At 47.0% G+C, this 22,035-nt stretch overlaps 1 protein-coding gene across 2 annotated transcripts; it reads left to right on the top strand.

Annotated features, from left to right (window-relative positions):
- Nucleotides 1-8,769: 8,769 nt before the first annotated feature.
- Mycl (MYCL proto-oncogene, bHLH transcription factor) lies at nt 8,770-15,588 on the top strand. 2 transcript variants are annotated; one of them, XM_076934267.1, is made up of 3 exons: nt 8,770-8,916; nt 9,619-10,123; nt 13,013-15,588. In XM_076934267.1, exons 2-3 carry the CDS (start codon nt 9,628-9,630, stop codon nt 13,615-13,617), a joined length of 1,101 nt encoding a protein of 366 aa, XP_076790382.1. In that variant the 5' UTR covers nt 8,770-8,916; nt 9,619-9,627; the 3' UTR covers nt 13,618-15,588. The 2 variants fall into 2 exon arrangements, with proteins under 2 accessions (XP_076790382.1, XP_034359856.1); XM_034503965.2 differs by lacking the exon at nt 8,770-8,916 and adding an exon at nt 9,043-9,255.
- The last annotated feature ends 6,447 nt before the right edge of the window (nt 15,589-22,035 follow it).

Genomic DNA, 22,035 nt, shown 5'->3' with positions numbered 1-22,035 from the left:
CACTCACACACATACACACAGAACATACATATACACACATCACTCACACACATACACAGACATCACACACACAAACACACACACACACATACACTGGAGAAACGCCTCAGTAGTTGGTTTAAAGAGTGTCCTACTCTTGCAGAGGACCAGAGCTCAGTTTCTAGCACCTTGGGCAACCCATAGCTGAGTGTAACTCCATTTCCACGTTTGTTACCCTTGTCTGTCCTCCTTTACCACCTGCACACACCTGCATTTACATGAGCACATACACAAAAATGAACAAACAAATATAATCTAGAGCCAGTGAGATGACTCAGCTGGTTAAAGTGCTTGCTGAGTTTGGAATCTACCTTAGTGGGAGAGAATTAACCCCCATGAGTTGTCCCCCTGGCCTCCATAGGCAGGCTGCAGCCTAGGAGTGTGTGCACATGCATATGTTTTCAATCTTGTACTCTATGCACCAGCTCAGGATGGCTACATGAGCCCCACAGACTTGGGGGCCAGCCCTCCCTTTCCAGTTATCAATCTCTCTCAAAGAAGGCAAACTGGAAGAGCCACTTTAGGCTGCAAGGCTGGGTGTCCACAGAGAAGGAACAGGAGCCAATCAGATACAGAGCTGAGCTGGGAAACACCCCCCCCCCCCCCACCTCACTGTGCTTGGAATCTTGGGATGTGTTCTTCCCAAAGTGGAAATCCACTTGGGTTTCTTTCTCCCCAAACCTGTGACAACCCCGGACGCAAGCCTTAGCTGGGAAATCACAAGATCATTGACCACCACCATTTTTTTTTTTTAAAATAGAGCAGAAAACTGATACTTTTGAAGTTCTCTTGGCCAGGCAAGTCACCACACTAAGCAGACTGCAGTTTAATTCTGCACTGCATTGCCAAATGGGGATAACCACTTTATTGATGGGGAAACTGAGGATTAGCACTAGCCGGTCTAGTTTGATGCAGCCTTTAAGTGTTAAGAGACATCTGCACAACCTGCTTCTCTTTGTAAAAGCTGCTGTTGTCCCTCTGGGCCTGGTCACTTCCTCAGGTTGCCTGCAGAGTAAAGCACAAAGTCCCCAAGAACCCTTTTCCCACTGTGCTTAGGGCAAGGCCACATTCCTTAGAAAGTTCTAAGGGAAGTGTGGCTTTGCAGTGAAACCCAAGCAGAGATAACAGAACCACTGATATGGAATAAAAAATTAGCCCTTGGTCTGATTAAAAGCTTCAGATGTTCCTTTCTCATCCTCTCCATATACCTTCCTTTCTACTGGGAGAATTGTTTTTTTTTAGTGCTAGGCCTCAGACTCGGAGCCTTGCCCATGTTCCATCCCCAATCCCTGGAATCCTAGACATCCTCAAGGCTCAGATTGAATTTCCCTCTTCCTGAAAGCTGAAAGCCATCCACACTGCCCAGCCCAATCTGATGACTGAAAATAAGAAGTGCTGTCCTGTGAAAGGAAGAGCAGGTTTCTGGCTGACTGTGAGGGTGGAGCACCCGTGGTCATCATCCCCACTCACTTCAACAGTGCCATGATGCTGCCATGGTTTAGGAAAAAGATGTTTCTCACAACACACAAGGGCAAAATGAAAGAAACATTTTAAAAAGTTGGACACACACCTCCTATCATATGAAAACTAACCTCATGCTGGGAGTTGTGTCTAACACCTGGAATCCCAGCACCACAGAGGCAGGAGAATGGAAGGTTCCAAGCCAGCCTATGCTATGTTGCAGGACCCTGTCAAAAAAAAAAAAAAAAAAAAGGAAACGATGGAAGAAGAGAAGAAGAGAAAATTCAAATGGATCCAAATATAGGGGCTGGAGAGATAACCCTGTATTCAAAAGCACTTGCTCACAAGCACACGGACTGGAGGTCAGAGCTCAGCCAGTAGCCAAGTTTGGTCTCACACAAACCCTTAACTCCAGCACTTAGAAGGTCTGGCATAAAATAGTGGTGAGGAGACAGACAGTGGTGGTGCATACCTTTGATTCTGGTACTCAGGAGGCAGGGGCCGACAGACCTCTGTGAGTTCGAGGCCAACCTGGTCTGCAGAGCAGATTCAGGGACAGTCAAGGTTACACAGAGAACTCCTGTCTCAAAAAGATAAAATGAAGAAAAGGAAAGGCGGAGGGTGGTAGAGGAGGACAACCATGGCCTTCCTCTGGCCTCTGTGCACACCTGTCCATACACACGTGCATGTACACTCATACATGCAGCACACAAAGGCCTCAATCTAAACGTAAGGACTAGAACTCTATTCCTCAAAGACCTTATCAAAACTAAAAACTCAGGCAGGCATGGTGGCTCACACTTGTAATCCCAGCACTCTGAAGGCTGAAGAAGAAAGATTTTTAGTTCATAACCAGCCTAGATTACATGGCAATGCTGGCTAGCCTGAGCTACAGAGGGACATTTAAAACATTTGTACTGAGGCCCCTTAAACTCTTGCCGTTCTCAACCCCTTTTATCTGAGTTTTTATTTTGAGAGAGGATCTCACTGGCTAGCCTGGAGTTCATTATGTAGACCAGGCTGGCCAGCCTTTGTCTCTTGAGTGCTGGGATTAAGAGCATATGCCATTATATCTGACTTCACTCGAGAAATTTCTACGTGACTCTGGGTATATAAGTCTATAAGATAGATATAAAAATCAAACATTGGCAGGACAAATAAGAAAAAAATATTTTAAAAGCAATTCTTTATGCATATGTGATTTTTATTATTTTTAAAAGATGAACAAGGCAAGTACAGTGGTAGCACCCTGTAATCCTGGAATTTGGGAGGCAGAGACAGGAGAATTAGAAGTTCAAGGCCAATTTCAGCCAAGACCCTGTCAGAAAGTGAAAATAAATTTAAAGATTTATTATACACACACGGGCCTAGAGAGACAGCTCAGTGGTTAAGAGCACTGACTGCACTTCCAGAGGTCCTGAGTTCAAATCCCAGCAACCACATGGTGGCTCACAACCATCTGTAATGAGATCTGATGCCCTCTTCTGGTGTGTCTGAAGACAGCTACAGTGTACTCATATATAATAAATAAATAAATCTTTTTTAAAAATCTATTATACACACACACACACACACACACACACACACACGCATGCACGCACACACGCACACGCACACACATGCATCTACACTATAGCTGTCTTCAGACACACCAGAAGAGGGCATCAGATCCCATTACAGATGGTTGGGAGTCACCATGTCTTCCTAGAAATTGAACTCAGGAGGAAAAGCAGTCAGTGCTCTTAACCACTGAGCCATCTCTCCAGACCCTGAAAATAAATTTAAAATAAAGAAGGGGGAAGAATAAAATGATAAGAAAAAGAAAGAATGAAAATAAAAATAAATTTTAAAGAAAGAAAGAACAAGAGAGTAAAAAGATAAGAAAGGGGGCTGAAGAGATGGCTCAGTGGTTAAGAGCACTGACTGCTCTTCCAGAGGTCCTGACTTCAATTCCCAGCAACCAAACGGTGGCTCACAACCATCTGTAATGGGATTCAATGCCCTCTTCTGGTTTATCTGAAGAGAAGGACAGTATACGCGTATACATAAAATAAATAAATAAATCTTAGAGAGAGGTGTGAGAGATAGCGAGAGAGAGAGAGAGTGAGAGAGAGACAGACACGAAAAAGAGCCCACAGGTCATCACTCGCCACACAAACCTGACAATTAGAATGTATCCCTTAAACCCACATGAAGGTAGAAGAACAGAAACAACTCTGACCTGCACACATGTGCCACGGCACACATGTTCATCCATTACCACGACTGCCAATTAAAGTAAAAGGGGCTGGAGAGATGGTTCAGCAGTTAAGAGCACTAGCTGTTCTTCCAGAGATCTGAGTTCAATTCCCAAGACCTACATGATGGCTCACAACCATCTGTAACTCCAGTTTTAGGGGATCTGATGCTCTCTTCTGGCCTCTGAGGGAACCAAACACACATGTAGTGCTCAGAGAGACATGCAGGCAAAACACTCATATACATAAAATAAAATTTTAAAATAAATAAAAATTTAAACCATGAAGCCAATTTTTATAATTAACAAAAGTATCATGAATCCAGGACACTATCAAAAAAGTGAAAAAGGAAATTAGAGAGATGGCTCAGTGTCAAGGGACACTGGCTGTTCTTGCAGAGGACCCAAGTTCAATCCCCAGCTCCCATATGGAAGTTTACAACCATCTCCATTTCTAGGGGATATACCTGCTTCTGATCTCCTTTGGGCAATAGGGAGATATGTGGTGCACACATATACACACAGGCAAATACTCATAAAAACACATAAAATAAATTATTTTTTTTTAGACAGGGTTTTTCTGTAGAGCCCTGGCTGTCCTGGAATTCCCTCTGTAGACCAGGCTGGCCTCAAACTCAGAAAGATGCACCTGCCTCTGCCTCCCAAGTGCTGGGATTAAAAGTGTGAACCACCACTGCCCAGCTCAGCTTAGTTTTTTAATATATATTTTTAAATCGGGCAACAAGGCTTACCATGCATTTGAGGAAGTCCTACAACAATAAACAAACAAAAAACCTACAGAGCATAGCAAAGAATGAAGAATTCAAAGGGATAGAAAAAGGAAAACTGTCAAACTTTATAATTAACATAAAAACCATTAGAAACCTTGTGGGGGGAGGGGAACAACTGTACCATAGCTAAAAAGAACAGGAAGCTACAAAAAATAACATTTAGAGAAGTTTAACATTGTGTTCCATACCTGAAATCCCAGCATGCAGGAGATCACAAATTCAAAACCAACCTGGGCTACACTGTGAGTTTGATGTGAACTAGGATTATAAAGTCAAATACTGTCTGAAAAAAAAAATAACAGAAAAGAGGAAGTGGAAGAGAAAGAAGGAAAGGGAGCATTTAGGGAATAAAGAAAAAAGTTAGGAAATAAAATTTAAAATAAGATAGTAAAAAATAATAGTAATCAGCCTATAATCTGAATGGGGGGGGTCATGATGTGGCAGGTATCATTGCTGGAATCATCAAAACTAAACTCAATTCTGGCTCTAAATCATCTCCCTCAGAGATTAGACTGATACCAGATGGCTCAAAGCACCAATTTTTAATCACATGGTTATTCTCTCTGGTATGAGTCACCTTAAACTATGCAAGGGTCCAGCATGAATTAATTACCTTATTAGTATAAACTATTAAGGGCACTATGAATAAGCAAGATACTCCTGGCACTTGGGGAATTCCAAAACTCTCTTCCTGCCTCCCAAGAAAGAGGGACAAAGGGCAGTCAAATTCTTTATTACAATAGAGCCACACAAGAGCATATTATTGAATTCAGAATGCTAGAGACAAAGTATAACCTTGAAATTTTAAGAAAAACAGGTGACACACAGAGGATCAGAGAACAAAGGATGTCAGTTTTCTCAGCACACCACCAGTTGCTAGGAAACAAGAAAGTAGCACCTTTACAATTCTCAGGGGGAAAGCTAGAATTTTATACCAAGCCAAACTATCAACCAAAGCCGAGGATATAAATAAACACCACTCCAGAAAGGCTGGATCTCAGAATCTTTTCTTTCCAAGCACACTTTCTCAGGCAGATGTCAGAGGATGTGCTCCACCAGAGTGAGGAAGTAAATCAAGAAAGAGGAAGAAATGAGCTCTAGATGACAGGCCATCAACACAGGAGAGAAGCAGGGGGGATTTCCAGGATCAGAGACTAGGCTGAGAGTGGTGAAACCTGCCAAGAAACCACTAAGTCCAGATCTCAGTAGGAAGTCAAACGGCCACCAGGCAATGATTCTAAGAAAAGAGAAATGTAACTGACAGGTTGATAACCTAGTGTGATAGACTAACAGAAGTCGCCTTTGTAGCTGGTGTGAATGGGAGGAATGTGTTCCAATGCCTTACATAGAAACAAACGAGGAATGGAGCAAGCCAACTGCAAGCTGTTTAAGAAAGGAGTGGTTGGGAACCACCTGTTGGACTGGTAACACGCACACATACAGACACACACACATACAGTGTGTGTGTGTCTGTATGTGTGTGTGTGTATATACTATGTGTATGTATATAGTGAGTGTGAATATATATTTTAATGAATTAGAACAATGACAACAAAACTGTTGATAATTGGATGTCTCTCGGGTAGCATTTGTTACCTGGGTGAATTCATCACCATTCTGGGTCCAGACATTAACTCAGAAACCACAGTTGTTAGTCTTAAAAACTGCAGCGTCTTCCTGGAACAGACACACATTAACCGGGCTCACAAAACTGATATATTAAGTCAGATGCCAATTCATTAATTTATGAGGGGAAGTGAGGTTTTGGAGCACACTGGATTTCTGTGTTGCTGATTGCATTCTTTCCCTGTAGGTGGAGTTACATGGGGAGCAAAATGGCTTCCAGAGAACTGCTGGGTGAGCCGGAGTGTAGGTAAGCTGGGGAATGAACTGGGTGACTTCAAAGAATGATGTCTCCATCTCCCCTGTGTAAGAGGAGCTAAGGTGGAGGAGTAAGGAGAGGAAGAAGAGAAGTAAGGAGAGGAAGAGGAAAAGGAAGAGGAGAAGCTAGGGAGAGTGGAGATGTAGGAGGATGGAGAGCCACGCAGGTATGGAGAGCAGTCGTGGGTAACAACTTTTATTTAGGTTAGCTAATTGGGAAACATCTCCCACGCTGGCCTCTAGTGCGTGACAGGGCTGGTGTTTCTGGCTGGCCGTTTCTAGGTGCATGCACACATGGCTTCTGGCCACAGAACATGGCGGCTGAGCTAGGCAGCTTAGATAGTCAGCTTGACCAGCGGGCATTTTTAAAATATCTCCCACAACACTCCTGTCTCTGGACCAGCTTTTTGCACCCAGAGAGATCTTGATGGTAATCACTGCTGGTGATTACTGTAGCAAATCTCCATGATTTCTGGCTTTCTCTGAGGCCTAGACCTTTGGCCTAGCACCAATACTTTCTTAGTTTTATCAATACTTTTAGTCTGGGGATATGGCTTAGGGGTAAAGACTTTGCCCAAGCCTATATCAGACCCTAGGTTCAATTTCCATCCCTGAAGAAAACTCATTTTAGTCTTGAGACATGGTTTCAACAAGTTGGCCAATGCTCAAATGATCCTCTTGTAGTTAGCGTCCCAGGTAGCTAGGATTAAAGGTGCATGCCATTGTGCCCTCACTACATTAAAAATATTTAATCAAGGAATAGTCTAGATTGTCTCCATGAGGGAATTGCAACACCCTTGTGTTATAGCATTAGAAGGTTGTATTGGGAATACAGGTATGAGCCACCATACCTGACCTTATATAGTGAGGTCAGCCTGGGCAACAGAGTGAGAATCTGTTTCAAACAAAAAGAACAAAATAAAAGACCAGATAGGCCTTTTTTCCAAACATGGATTCCAGCCTCCTGTGAAATTCTATGCAACAATATCTGTCCCTTAAAAGTTCTTTTCCTGCTTACACTGGTTTCTGCTATTGTGACCAAGACCCTGGACAGTGCAGCAATCACCCCAGACATCTGCAAACCTGAGAACAGGACACTGAAAGGCAGTCTAATCCCTCTGCACCAGGGCTGCAACCAAACCTGGAGCCTTTTCTGGGCCTCCCAGTACAGCACAGAGCAGGACGTACAGGCCATCTCAATAAAATCTGGTTGGCTAGGTCACTCAGGAAGCCAGTGCATAAATATTGCCAGAAGTCATTCTAGGTGTGGGGACTACAAAGTGAGTAAGAACCAATTCCTGCTTTCAAGGATGTCCTACACACACCTTAGACACAACAAATGGAAAACGGAGAGTCCCACACCCTCTGCCTTCACACCCAACTCACGGGTCATCTCACACCTCCTGTCTCCTGGCCCAAAACAAAGGGAAGTGTTTATCCTTCTGGCTTCAGTCTGTTAGGATGGCAACAGCATGCAGTTTGGAGTAGTTAGACAAAAAGGGTGGGAGGAAGAGAAGGATGGCAGACAACCAGACACCAGACCTTGATGCCAGGTGGAGGATTCTAAATGTATTGGCTGCTCTCCTAAGTTACCTTCCTTAGACTTAAATCTCATGCTGCATAGTTAGTTTTTTTTTTTCCTTTCTCAGAAGGTAGCCTGTTTATGATAACACAAAGGAATTATATATCCATCATCTCAGCCAGGGTTTCCAGGAAAAACTTCAAACACTTTGATCTTACAGCTAGGAAGCACAAAACAAGGGGCCTGAATGAAGTTTCCACACCCCTACACCCCAATCTCTAAAACAGCTCTTAGGAGAGTTTTGTGTGGAGGATGAATTTTGGAAGGCAGGGCTATGAAGGAAGGGTCAAGTGTCAGCTATGACCTAGGGGAGGAGGGAGGTCTCACTACTCTCCCCGGGGACAAAGCTGCTGTTGTTTGAATTCTCTCATGTCCTTTCCTAAGATGCTCTATCTTTTTAGTAAACAGATTCAGCCAGGCGACCCTGTGAGGTCATTACCAACCCTTCATTTCATAGGTGAAACTGGGGCTCCGAGGGATTATAGACTGCAGGCAGGCTTCCTAGCCAGGAATCTTCACTACTATTCGGGTTTGAGCCACTGAGCTAAAGAATGGGCTAACGGTTGCTGAAGCAATGGGTTGAAGAAGCCTGGGTTCAGTGACGAGGGCCGCCAGGTGGCGCGGTGGAGGTGCAATGTGTGCCCCACCATCACCACCACCACCTCTGTCAAGGGTGGGACGCACCTGAACCCAGTGGGGCGCGCCCTGGGAAGTAGACTAGCAGGGTGGGGCGTGGGGCAGCTCTAGTCCTTGGCTCTGAGTAGGCGAGGAGCGCGGCTTTGGACTGCGGGAGCCTCTGGAAGAGTCACGCCTCCACCACCAGGAGACTGCGGGGCTGCATCAGCTCTTCTGCTCCGTGCTCCCCAGCGTACAATTTATTAGGGAGCTTCAAGGGATAGAATAGAAACGACCAGTTCAGCCAGGAGGTGGGGCCGGCCCCACCTGTCGCCAGCGGAGAGAGGGGCGGGAGGGGGAGGGGCTTGTCTCCTAGGGACCACCCCCCCTCCTGGTCCCCAAGCCCCGGGCACGCGACGAGATATAAAGCAGTCGGGAAACAATGCGCCTGCAGATCGCGCTCCCGCGTCGATCCCGGGAGCGTCCTGGCTGCCGTGTGCGAGCGAGGCCGGGGGAGCGCGCGCGGGGGGCGCGCTCGTGAGTGCGGGGCCGCGCGCTCGGTGGCGCGCATGTGTGTGTGTGCGGGCTGCCGGGCTTCCCCGAGCCGGCGGGGAGCCGCTCCGCTCCAGGTGGCGGGCGGCGGGAGCGAGGTGAGGCTGCGGGTGGCCCGGGCAGGGGTCCCCGGGGGACCGGCGGGCTGCAAGGCTGCAGACTGCCTTCGAGACAACGCGCCCCCGCTCGGCCCTGCTGTGCCCCGGGAGCTGAGCTTCGGGCGGTGCTGGCAAAGTTTGCTTTGAACTCGCTCCCCGCAGCCTGGTCGGCCCGCTGCGAGCTGCCCAGAGCAAGCTGACCCCAGGGCAGGCTTCCCAAAAGCAGGGACCAGGGCGCAGGCTGCAAGCTGGTGGGCCTGGGGAGGGACCAGAGCCCCGTAGCCGGCTGCAGCGAGGGACTCGGAGCCGCCTCTTCCCTCGGCGGGCACCGCAGTCAGCACGTCTCCCCCTTCCCTCCCGCAGGGAGCGGACATGGACTTCGATTCGTATCAGCACTATTTCTACGACTATGACTGCGGAGAGGATTTCTACCGCTCCACGGCGCCCAGCGAGGACATCTGGAAGAAATTCGAGCTGGTGCCGTCGCCCCCCACGTCGCCGCCCTGGGGCTCCGGTCCCGGAGCCGTGGACTTAGCCTCTGGGATTAGTCCCGTGGAGCCGTGGCCTGGAGGGGGTGCCGGGGACGAGGCGGAATCTCGGGGACATTCGAAAGCTTGGGGCAGAAATTATGCTTCCATCATTCGCCGTGACTGCATGTGGAGTGGCTTCTCCGCCCGTGAACGGCTGGAGAGAGTGGTGAGCGACAGGCTGGCCCCAGGCGCGCCCCGGGGGAACCCGCCCAAAGCGCCAGCTACCCCGGACAGCACTCCTAGTCTGGAAGCCTGTAACCCGGCGCCCGCCACCCAGTGTCAGCTGGGCGAGCCCAAGACTCAGGCCTGCTCCGGGTCCGAGAGCCCCAGCGATTCCGGTAAGGACCACCCCGGGCTAGCTAAGAGGGAGGCGCCCCATGGGTGGCCAGAGCTCTCTGTACCGCTGTTTGAGATCAGGCATTAGATCTTAAACCTTCCCATCACCTCCCCATTTTCTGTCTGAAGCTGTCGGTGTAGCCCCCAGCTGTGTCTGTCTGGCACGTGGGTGTGTTGGTAAACAGTTTGGAGAAGTGGGGAGGGAGCCAGCGTCCCTCTGATGGTGATTGGAGCCCCAGGGGACCTGGGAGACTTGGTGAGGGTTGGCGCTTAGAGAGGACAATACTCTGGTTGGACTGTAGGGGATTTCTGTCCTTCGGGGGATTGAAAGGGTTCCCTTAAGAGTCACTCCAAGCTTGAAGCTTTTTTGTTGCTGCCTCTTTCCCTGGGAAACTCAGACTTCCTAAAGGAGAAAAGACTAAAATACCTTTTGTGCAGAACCAAAAGCTTCCTCCACTCGAAAACCTCCGTCTCCTGCCTGCTGTACTTTAAATTGCTAATTCTCTTCTCTTACCCCAGTCCCAGTCCTTACAACTTACACATCCTCCTCACTAATGACCAGTGAGACAGGTGGGGGGAGAATAAACGTTCCTCTTAGCAGATGGGAAAACTGAGGCTTAGAGACAGGAAATTAGTAAAGTGAACCCCAGCCTCCTGCCGTCTAGTCGCATTCTTTTCCCACCCCTCTTCCCTGGCTTCCTTGATGTTTAGAGAGTCTTCCTCATAGCTTATTAGAGAAGAGCTACACGACGCCTGTTGCTTTGGCTTTAGGAAGGTGTCCAATCTCCCTCCCAATACATCTGTGGGCTTCAGCTGCTCTTCCACATTCGACATTCCTACTCGGTCCCATCTCTGGCAGAAGACCTGGTATTGAAGTAATGGCCGTAGCGCCCCAGGCCTTCCTCCCATCCTGATGAAGAGCAGACTGAGGTCAAACCACTTTGCTCTTCCCCAGCTTCTGAGCCCCCTACTCAATAGAAGTACAGGAAAGGATGCTATTGCAGGTGCAGCGGGAGGCTTCAGGCATTCACTACAACAGAGAAAAGTCACTGCAGCGATAAAGAATAATGGGCTTTTGAGAGGGAACTGGGGAATTGGATGTGGAAGTTATTGTACATGTATGGAGGGAAATGAGAACAAAATTAAAAGTCTCTTTTTCTTCGATGCACCGTGTTAAGGTCATTTTTAACCTGCAACAGGAATTTATGTTTGTCTGATGGTTCAAATAGGAATCTTGAGATCAAGAAACTAGTGAAGATCCAGCTCTACAAAGGCTGTTAGAGTAGAGAGATCATCATTTTGGAAGTTTGGGGATCTTTATTTGCAATCCAGACCATCATAAAAATAACAGGGAATGAGACTGATCTGGACCTCCATTTCTTCTTTTGACAATGAGGAGGAATGAACTTGGTTGCCCAGCTGAGGACATCCCTTATCTTATAGAATCTGACACTACTTTCTGCAAAGGAGAGTAGTGTCTTAAATGATACCTTCCTTAGATACAGCCTTCTGTGCTGTGAGGTTTAACAATGAAAATTAAAGGTTTGGGAAGTACAGAAACTTGAATCATTTTCTGACCTGCCCTTTAACCTGAACCTGTTTGTGGGCTCCTGGTTCACTCTCTGGCCACATGGCCTAGAACAAAATGCAACAGATTGCAAACAATGAGGGGGTGGGGTGGGGAGTGTGACTGACGGCACAGCACAGCCAATAGAGATTAAGGGCTGGGGAAAACAGCATTCCAAACACAGCTTAGGCAGCCAATCACAGGCTTTGAGGCAAGGGGGCTGAATGGTCAGGTTTTATTAATGGAGAAATAATGCGATTGTCCACACAATGGAAACCTTCCTGACAAAGGGGCTCAAGCCTCCTGATATGCAAAAGAGGCAGAGGATGGAGCTCTTCTGTCGCCGGCCAGAATGCTTTAAAGGTGGCCTTCTGTGTCGAGGACTACAAGATGGGGAGCAGGAAGGTCTTTCCCTAATTGCCTGATCAGATTGGCTTCATCTCACAAACCTTCCAGCTAAGGAATAGTAGGGACACTTCTTGGTGTATCCGAGTCCCTGGCATGTTGGCCTTTGTATCTGGGTCACTCTACTGTTCCTTCTCTGCCTCTGGTGCAGCTCATTGGGAAATGGTCGCTTGTACATTTGCAAAGTTCCTGAGGCTCTGGTGACCTGTGATTATAAATACGACCCTCCTCTGGTCCAGCGGTGGGGGTGGGGCAGATGACCTAGAAATGATGGATGGCTTTAGAAGCCCATTGAACCCAGGAACAAAATGCTCCTGAGGGAAACCCTTCCCCTCCCCTCTGTGGCTGAAGAGAACCGGTTGTAGCCCTCCCTTCTCTGCATCTTCAGCTGAAAGGATGGCAGAATAGCGAGGTGGGGAAATAATAGGATTTATAACTTGTGAAAAGTAACAATCCCCTAGCGCAGGCTGTGCTGGGCCGGAACAAAGGGCAACTCTGCCCACAGACCCCTCATTTACAATTCTGATGGGGCATGAAAGAGCCGAACGGGGAAGATCTTTATAGCTAAACTTTGTCCCAGGACGGTAGCTCTTTCTCTCCATCCCCCTCAGTGGGGGAGGAGAGAGCCTGTACAGACTGGGGGCCATTGGCTTGGGTCTACCTTTTGTTCTTATCCAAGCCTTGTGGTGCAGAAGGAAACTGGAGACTATTTTCCTTGTTTATTTTCCCCTTTGCTATGGCATTTCTCTGGTATAAATGAATTGGCGGTCTCTCCTCATTTCAATTTGGAGATCTCTAAAACATGGACGTATCATCTACTCTCACAAGCTGAGACATTAAGAACTGAGGCTGTAGGGTGTGTGTATGTATGTGTTCCTCATGGGGTATATTTCTTCTCTTCATATCTCTTCTTGGACAGAAGGCGAAGAGATTGACGTGGTGACAGTGGAGAAGAGGCGATCTCTGGACATCCGAAAGCCAGTCACTATCACAGTGCGAGCAGACCCCCTGGACCCCTGCATGAAACACTTCCACATCTCTATCCACCAACAACAGCATAACTATGCTGCCCGTTTTCCTCCCGAAAGTTGCTCTCAAGAGGGGGATCCTGAGCCAGGTCCCCAGGAGGAGGCTCCAGAGATAGAAGTTCCCAAGGAGAAAGAGGAGGAAGAGGAGGAGGAGGAAGAGACTGTGAGCCCCCCACCTGTAGAAAGTGAGGCTCCCCAGTCCTGCCACCCCAAACCTGTCAGTTCTGATACTGAGGACGTGACCAAGAGGAAGAACCATAACTTCTTGGAACGAAAAAGGAGGAATGATCTCCGATCACGGTTCCTGGCTCTGCGGGACCAGGTTCCCACCCTGGCCAGCTGCTCTAAGGCCCCCAAAGTCGTGATCCTAAGCAAGGCGTTAGAATACTTGCAGGCTTTGGTGGGGGCTGAAAAGAAAATGGCTACAGAGAAAAGGCAGCTCCGGTGTCGGCAGCAGCAACTGCAAAAAAGAATCGCGTACCTCAGTGGCTACTAACCGACCCAAAAGCCTGACTTCTCTGTCTTACAGACACAAGCTTGTTTTTTCACCTCTCTCTCCCTTTTAGTAATTTGCACATTTGGGTTACAGCGGGGCAGTCTGGACAGTAGATCCCAGAATGCATTGCAGTCAGTGCGCACACAATAAGGGCTTGCATACTTGGTAACCTCGAAACCCAATTCTCCCTTTTCCCTGACTCATGGGAATGCTGTCCTTCCCTGGCGCCTTTGGCTTCTCAGCAGGCAGCTACTGAGGAGATCTGGGGTCTGCTTAGCTCACTAGCTCCTGACGAAAGGCTGACAGATGCTATGCAACAGGTGGTGGACGATGTCCGGGCTGCAGCCTACATGAAATCTCACACTGTGCTGGAGCTTTAGGCTAGGAAAGGATGCTGCTCTCACTGCTGTCTCTGGGGATGATAGAGGACAGCTGGGCCTGAATACTGTCCCCCGGCTCTGTTTTCCAGGAGACAAGCGAGCTGTCCTGGGCAAAGACAAGCTTGCCGACTTGATCAGCGTGGAGCATTACCTCACTGTCAAGACACTTTACAGTAGCTGAGGAGTGGAAACCTTTAAGATATATTAGGATGTTAGGCCACACCCTTCCCTCCACTCTCAATGCGATGACTTCAAGAACATTGAAAGGGCTTGGCCTGTAGAGTCTTTGTCTCAGAGCTCTCTGGGCCTTCTCAGAGAGAGACCTTTCTATCCTCACAAGGGACCTTTTTGTTTCTTTCTGCCTTTGTTATGCAATGGCCACCACAGCACCCTTTCACACAGACCAGAAATATTTCCCCAGGACATAGGGAAATGGGTCGCAGCCCAGGACCTGGGGGAAGGCTTGGCATCCTGACTCATGAACAACATTCCTTGCCCAGGTTTTCTGCAGGGCTATTTGAAGCCCAGCTTGCAACCTTTTCTCAAGGCAGATATAAGGTGTCAAAGGACGAACTCTATCTCTTCCTCTTTCCCATCTGCCTCTCTTGTCAGATCTTGACTTTGTCTACATTCTGCTGGAACAGTGCAAACCTGTCCTTCTCGAGCAACTGCAAGGAGTTTGCTGGCTCTGCAGCCGTCATCCTGTTTCTCTGCCAGCCCGAGTCACATCCTTTCCCCAGAATCTAGGCCTTACAGAGAGATTCAGAGGGGCGCCACTTGGATTCAGCTGATGCCCCCTAAGGTGCACTTACTTCCTGCTGGGTTGTCAGGGTGCCTCTAGGAGCACTACTCAGCCAACTAGGAGAGTTTGCTCCAGCTGTGTTCCACAGCTCTAGGTGGAATCGGAAGTACAGCCCTCAATCTAGGAAAGTCACCCAAGCTAGCAGCAGTGAGGACGTGAGCATCCTCAGGAGATCCTAAGCATTGCCTGAAAGAAGAATCAGCCTTTCCAGAACTCTACCCAGGAAAGCAGATTCCTTCCTGCTAGCCCTGGGCTTGGAAGTAGGGGAACGGTGTGGGGGACAGACACTAAGTACAACCTGTGGCTCTCAAAAACCAGCTACCACTTCCAAATTGCCTCCCAATCATGATGGCCTCCAATTGCTTTCTGGCCTCGAGGCCTAGATGAAGCTTTGGAAGTAGCTATTGCACCTGTTGGGGCAGGACTTCTAGGCACCAAGGGAGCCCTGGAACTATCTTGGGAAGACAAATGGTGAACAGGCTAAAGTCTCATCTCAATGGCTTGTGTTTTATAAGCTGCTGCTGGGTTATAAGCTGTGGGTGTCTTTTTTTTTTTTTAATACTGTATTTTTGTATGCTTTTTTGCAAAGTGGTGTTAACTGTTTTTGTATAAGAAAAAAAACAAACAAACAACAACAACAAAAAAAAAAACCTGTTGCAAGGGTCTGGTTTATTTTGAAAGGCAAGTTTACCTGAAATTTTGTATTTAGTTGTAATCATTAATTGCTTGATTTTAAACTGTTGCCTTCTGGGACATCTTCTAATAAAAGATTTCTCAAAACTGTCAGAATGGGGGTAGCATATGCCATCTGAGTCTTCCTGAACCAGAGAAAACTATTTTGGAGTAACCACAAGCAATCTGGGTGGCTGCATTTTTCTACCATGTTGTTAACCTGGTCATTCCACTCTGGGTCCCTGAATGCCCTTTCAGACATGTCTAAACAATGTCCTGTCGGCTCAGTACTCTGTGAGAACAAAATTCTCTAGTGAATTGCAGAGTGCTGAATTGTAAGTTACCAGGCTTGAAATCCCAGCCCTGCCACTTCTGTGACCTTTTATCTTTGCCTTTCTGAATCCTCCATCTGTGAGATGAGGGTAACTATTTCACTGGAGGTTTTCTCCGGTTTTTTTTGTTTGTATGTTTGTTTCAGGTTTTGAGTAAAGTTGTAGACCTTGAATTGATTTCTAAAACATACAGCTCCTTAATATGGGGGCTGTTCTTACGAAGTTCTTGTTTTTGGTTTTGGTCTTGGGGGGAGTGTTTGTTTTGAGACAGGGTCTCCCTACATAGCCTGTCCTGGAACTCATAGACCAATCTAGCCTCGAATTCACAGAGATGTTGCTTCCCATGTGCTGAGATTACCGGCATGATCCAGCTTGGTTTTGGTCTTTTGAGACAAAGTTTTATTAGATATCCTTGGTTGTCCTGTATAGACCAGGTTGGTCTTGAACACAGAAAGAGTCTGGATGCTTCTGCCTTTAATACTGGGACTAAAGAGTGCCACATGACACCCAGCCTCTTAAGACAGTTTGTAGGATGATTTTTAAAACAATTCTTTGAGGATTTTCAGTGTGATAATTTTGGGGTTGTTGTTTTTTTGTTTTTTTTTTCCCCTCAATTAATGAAAAGGAAAATCAGGCTCTCTGTGGTTCTCTGATTAATTTGATGTAAATGAAAGTTGAGAGGATATGTCAGTGACTCTTCCTCATGGAGCATTGCTCATTGCCTCACAGTGGATGAAGCCAATGTCACTTTGCCAAGGCTACAGATGAAGAAGGTGAGGGAGGTTGTGACCCCTTTGGGGGTCGAAGGACCCTCTCACAGGCGTCACATGTCTGATATCTTGCATAGCTGGTATTTACATTTTGATTCATAACAGTAGCAAAAGTTACAGTTCTGGAGTAGCCTGGCTCTTTCTGGGAAGAAGTGGAACAAATGTTCCATGATTAGCCTGCTACACTGCAACATCTGTAACATCTGTAGATGGGGTTGGTTAGTTTTACTCCAAACACACCCTCTGGGGAAAGGAAACAGTTGCTGTTGAAAAGGCCATGAGCATCATGGTTAGAGAAATCTGCTCGTCTACACTAATTCTCCCTTACACTCCGGGTCTTATTGCCTGCCTGATGCCTAGATGCCTGTGGAGCCTGAAATAGGGTCAAGAAGCTTCTGGAAGCTTCTCTTGGGGCTTGGGATATAGCCCGGTAGTGGAACACTTACCTTGAATGTGCAAATCTCTAAATTCAATCCCAGGCAGCATCAAAAACAAACAAAAAACTCCTCAGCTTGCCAAGGTGATCTTCACCACTGCCTGGTAAGTAAGCAGTAGCCGCCATTTTGTACTGGAGCTCAGTATGTTTTTCTTGCCCAAAGTCATATAGTAAAATCATGTCCTACAAGCCTGATCTTTTATCCAGTAAACTTTCCCTCTGGCTGCTCTCTCTGGACCAACTGCCTCCATGCCACACACACCTAGAACCTAAGAAGATATTTCAGAAAACTTTTCTTTCTTTTTAATTTTTAAGGATGTATTTATTATTTCTATTTTATATGTATGAATATTTGCCTGCACGTACCATCCATATGTGTGTGGGGGTCCACAGAAGCCACAGACAGCTTCAGACACCCAGGAACTGGAGTCACAGACAGTTGTGAACAGCCATGTAGTACAGGGAACTGATTGTGGGTCCTCTGAAAAAAAGAGCAGCCAGTGCTCTTAACCATTGAGCTATCTCTCCAGACCCAAGATGGTTTATGAGACAGACCAGGGGTCTTGGGATTCACTGTGTAGTTAAGTATGACCTTGAACTCCTGACACTCACCCCCTCCACCTCTAGAGTGCTGGGGTTACTGCTTTTCTTAAAACTCTCTGGGGCCGAAGAGATGACTCAAGTGGTTCCCTGGAAGAAGGCCGGGGTTCAGTTCCCAGCACCAATATGCCAACTCACAGCTGTCCAGTTCCAGGGGACCCGGCATCCTCTCAGATACAGATGCAGACAATACAACCACCGATGCACACAAGAAAAGACAAATTAAAACTCCCAATGACTTCTTTATTGATTTTGGTGTATTTGATAGTGCTAGGAATAGAATCCAGGACCTGATACCCTTGAGTTGTATGCTATTCAGAAGCCATTTGTCTAGAGACTGGTTTGTAGAATGACACCGCCATCACCACACCTTGACATCCCTAGAATGATAAGGAGCCAGGGGAAAGTCTTCAGAAGTCTTCTTTGCAGCTCTTCGTCTTTACAGTAACCTGGAGAGCAGCAGGCTGTGGCGGTCCCTTTTCCCAGATAAGCAAAGTGGAGAGTTCCGAGGTAGCAAAGTCATTATCTAAACTCACACAGTACCAGCTGCTAGCTAGCTCTGAGTCAAGTTGGCTGAGAAAGGGGTGGGAATAAAGCCTCCTCCTTGGGGGGAAGGGAGGGAGTTTCTGGAATGTGAAGTATTTTAAGCTCCTTCCTAGCTCGTTTCTACAAACTCCTACCTCTGTCTTTGTCTGAAAATAACCAAGAGTTTATTCCTGGATTTCAGAGAGTGGTTTCTACAAATTAGGTTTGCCTCTGAACGGAATACCTACAGGGCTGCACACCTATCTTGGTATGCACGCATCAAGGGGCCGTGGAAAAGTTGCACCCAACAAAGGACGTGGCAATGCCAGGCACGGAGAGTGCTTAACTCCTGCTCCAACTGGTAGTTAAGGGGGTTGGAGGGACTGAGATGTGGTAGACTATCTTATTTGATCTGAATTGGCCAAAGGTGCTCCTGAGATCCCCGTGCTCCAGAATGTTCGAGTTAGAAGAGGAAGGGGGTCAGGAGTGCTGGAGATGTTTCCTTCTAGGGATAAGATAACCAGAAACCACTGAGGATTGAGTGACTGGATAGGCCAGCAAAGTATCTAAATGTATCAGTTTAAAGTTCCCTTAGTATGGACCTTCCTACTGCAAAGCCAGTGGGCAGCCTTTTGTTAATGTCTGTTTATTTAGAACTACTCTGTCAAAAGGATAAACTATATTAATGTTACCATTCTCTTGGCAAGGAAATATAAATATGTTCTTAAAGTCTTTAATCAGATGTGCTATTAAATGATTAGGCACAGCGCCAGGGATCTAGTAGGAGCCTGGCAAACACTGGATTGTCTTCAAACTTGAGGGGAAAAAGTATAGTTAAGAGGCCACTCAGTTCCTATAGACCTCAATTTCAAACCTTGGCTCTGCGTTTTTCTAGCTGTATGACTTTTGGCAAGTTACTAACAACATTGCCTGGCTCCAATTTTCCTAACGATTAAAATCTGAAAAAAAGGTAAAAATAATAGCATCTCTCTAATTAGGTTGTTGTGAACAACGGTAGCTATTCAGTAAATGGTTGATATTGTCGAAGCCATATAAACGAGCTAATTTAGTGGGCTGGAGAGACAGCTCAAGAGGTTAAGAGCACTGGCTGCTTTTCCAGAGGACCAGAATTGTATTTCCAGCACCCACATGACAGCCCACAACTGCCTGTTACTCCAGTCTCAGGGGACTCTCCTGACCTCCACAGGCCTCAGTCATACATGCACATCCTGCACAGACATACATACAAGCAAAACATCCATACATATTGAGGGTTTTTTTTTTTTTTTTTTTTTTTTTTTTAATTAAGCCATGCTTAGACAACAAATTGGTCTTTTTTTCCCCCCTTTGAGTCAGGGTCTCTCTATGTAGCCCTGGCTATTCTGGTACTAACTCTGTAGACCAGACTGGCCTGGAACTCAGAGATCTGCCTGCCTCTTTCTCCTGAGGGCTAGGATGAAAGGGGTTTGCCACCATCGCTAGACCAGATTAGTCATATATGCAAGACAATGGGCAGAGGAGCTGGAAAAATGAGAAATCTTTCTGGCAAGGGATGGGAAGATGGCTCAGTGGGTAAAGCACATATTACAAATATGGAGATCTGAGCCTCAATCTTTAGAACCCATTTAAAAGCAAATAGCCATGCATGGTGGCATGTGTTTGCAATCCCAGTGCTGGGGGCTGAGGGAAATAGAGACAGGTGGATGGCCAGACAGCCTAGCCAGATCATCAAGACCCAGGTCTCAGGGAGAGACCCTGGGGATGGTGTCTGAAGGAAACTGACCTCTGACCCTACACAGTCTCTAGTGCCCACACTAGTGTACTCGCATGGTGATGAATCATCAGTCAGGCAGCACCAATGTGAGTGATATAGGCTGAGAAAGAAGGTAAGAGCAAAGGCCCGAGCCTCTGACTGGTCCCCAGCATCCAGGGCCCACAGTAGGCAGAAGCTCTATGTCTATAAGCCTGTTTTACATCCTCCGTTGTACCTCATAGGGCACTTGGTGCCTTAGACACACATAGCAAATTGACTCCATTCACTTATTCTATCTAGACTCTTCATTCATTTGAGGCAAGCTCTCACTCAGTAACCTGGACTAGCCTGGAACTTACTATTAGATCAAATTGTCTTAGCATTTACAGTGATCCTCCTTTATCAGCCTCCCAAGGTGCTGGGATTGCAGATGGGGGCTCAACCATGCTTGGTGCTCTCTTATTTTGGAGACAGGGTTTCTTTTTGAAGCCCTGACTGCCCTGAAACTTCTCTTTGTAGACCAGGTTGGCCTCAAACTCAGAGAGATCCACCTGCCTCTGCTCCCTGAATGCTGGGAGTAAAGGCGTGTGACATCACTACCTAGCCAACTCTTTAAAACTTTAATTTTGAGATAGGTCCGTCCAAATTGTCCAGGCAGGTCTCAAACCTGCCATTCTCTTGCTTTGGCTTTCTGTGAAGCTAGAGTTCCAGGCCTGCCTCATCAGGCCTGGCTCAAAAAACTGGTTCCCAAACCTCTGTGTGTATCCCCACCCCCAAGACTGTCACAGAAGGTTAGGGTCGGATCCTGAATTTGTACTGATAATAGGCAAGCAAGCTAGTGGAGATGATACATAGGAAAGCATTGGTACAGGTACTTAGACTTTCATCTCCCATGTGGTAATAGCAATGTGTGCAGCAGGACTCGTAGCTCTGTTTTCTCCCTTCTGGAAGTTTGTCTTCGTTAGGGTTAATATTGCTATAATGAAACATCATGACCAAAAGCACCTCGGGGAAGAAAGGGTTAATTTGGCTTACATATCCTGAGTCACAGTCCATGGAGAGAAGCCAGGGCAGAAACTCAAACCCAGTAGCAACCTGGAGGCAGAAGCTGTTGCAGAGACACAGAGGAGTGCTGCTTACTGGCTTGTTCATCATGGTCTGCTCAGCCTGTTTTCTTTTAGAACCCAAGACCACCAGCCCAGAGGTGGCCCCACCCTCAATGGACTGGGCCCTTCCTCGTTAGTAAATAAGAAAATGCTCCACATGTATGTCTATAGCCCAGACTTATAGGAGCATTTTCTCAATTGAAGCTCCTTCCTCTCAGATGTCAAGCTGACATAAAACTAGTCAGGCACACTGTTCAAGAGCCTATTCACAGGGTCACAGACAAGGCCTGCAGACTCAGAAGGAGGAAAGAATTTCAGTGGCTATCCCACTAATAAAGTCCTTGCACAGGTAGTATATTTAAATGTACTTGGAGAGGAACATGTTCTGGGATCGGGGAGGATCAAGAAGCAGTTGGGAAGTTTGTACTAGATCTAGGTTGAGGAGAGCAATCTGGCACCCTTTACCATGTATCATCTGCACTAGCTCAGCACTCTCATTTTGACAAATTAGAGTCGCATTAGGTCTCTGAGGGGATCCTGGTGGAGGCAAACATCCACTTGAAAGTCTTTGAAAAGGGAGTCGAAGCTGAGGATGTAGCTCAATAGGGGCATTTGCCTGAAGAGCACCAAGTTCTCAGCTCCGGCCTAAGCAGTGCACACACACACACATGCACATGCACATGCACACACACATACATACACAAGGGGGTGGGGGGTAAGGGGGAAACAGAGAGAGAAGAACACACACTGAGCTTTGGCCTAAGCAATATATAAACACACACACACACACACACACACACACACACCACATGGAGGAGGAGGAGGGGGAGGGAAATCAAGGGAAGAAACTGAAAACTGATTGTGGTTTAGAGCACACTAAGACTGATTGATGGTGTCACCAGAAGTGAAGCACCCAGCAGAAAGCTGAAAATACAAGTTTTGGAGGAGTTTGACCTAATATTTGGCAGACCAAGTCAGTTAGGTTGTCACGAGTTTGAGACCAACCAGGGCTACATAAAAAGACCAACCCTCAAAACATAAA

This window comes from Arvicanthis niloticus, chromosome 5, assembly GCF_011762505.2.
Source record: "Arvicanthis niloticus isolate mArvNil1 chromosome 5, mArvNil1.pat.X, whole genome shotgun sequence".
Taxonomy (NCBI): Eukaryota; Metazoa; Chordata; class Mammalia; order Rodentia; family Muridae; genus Arvicanthis; species Arvicanthis niloticus.
Note: the sequence above shows the minus strand (reverse complement) of the source record. Positions and strands in the feature narration are given on the sequence as shown.

Excerpts from the sequence above, each read along its gene's own strand:
- Mycl (XM_034503965.2), top strand. The coding sequence starts at position 9,175 with ATGTGTGTGTGTGCGGGCTGCCGGGCTTCCCCGAGCCGGCGGGGAGCC. Across the intron at positions 9,256-9,618 it reads TGGCGGGCGGCGGGAGCGAG|GGAGCGGACATGGACTTCGA; the intron begins GTGAGGCTGCGG and ends TCCCTCCCGCAG. Across the intron at positions 10,124-13,012 it reads CGAGAGCCCCAGCGATTCCG|AAGGCGAAGAGATTGACGTG; the intron begins GTAAGGACCACC and ends CTTCTTGGACAG.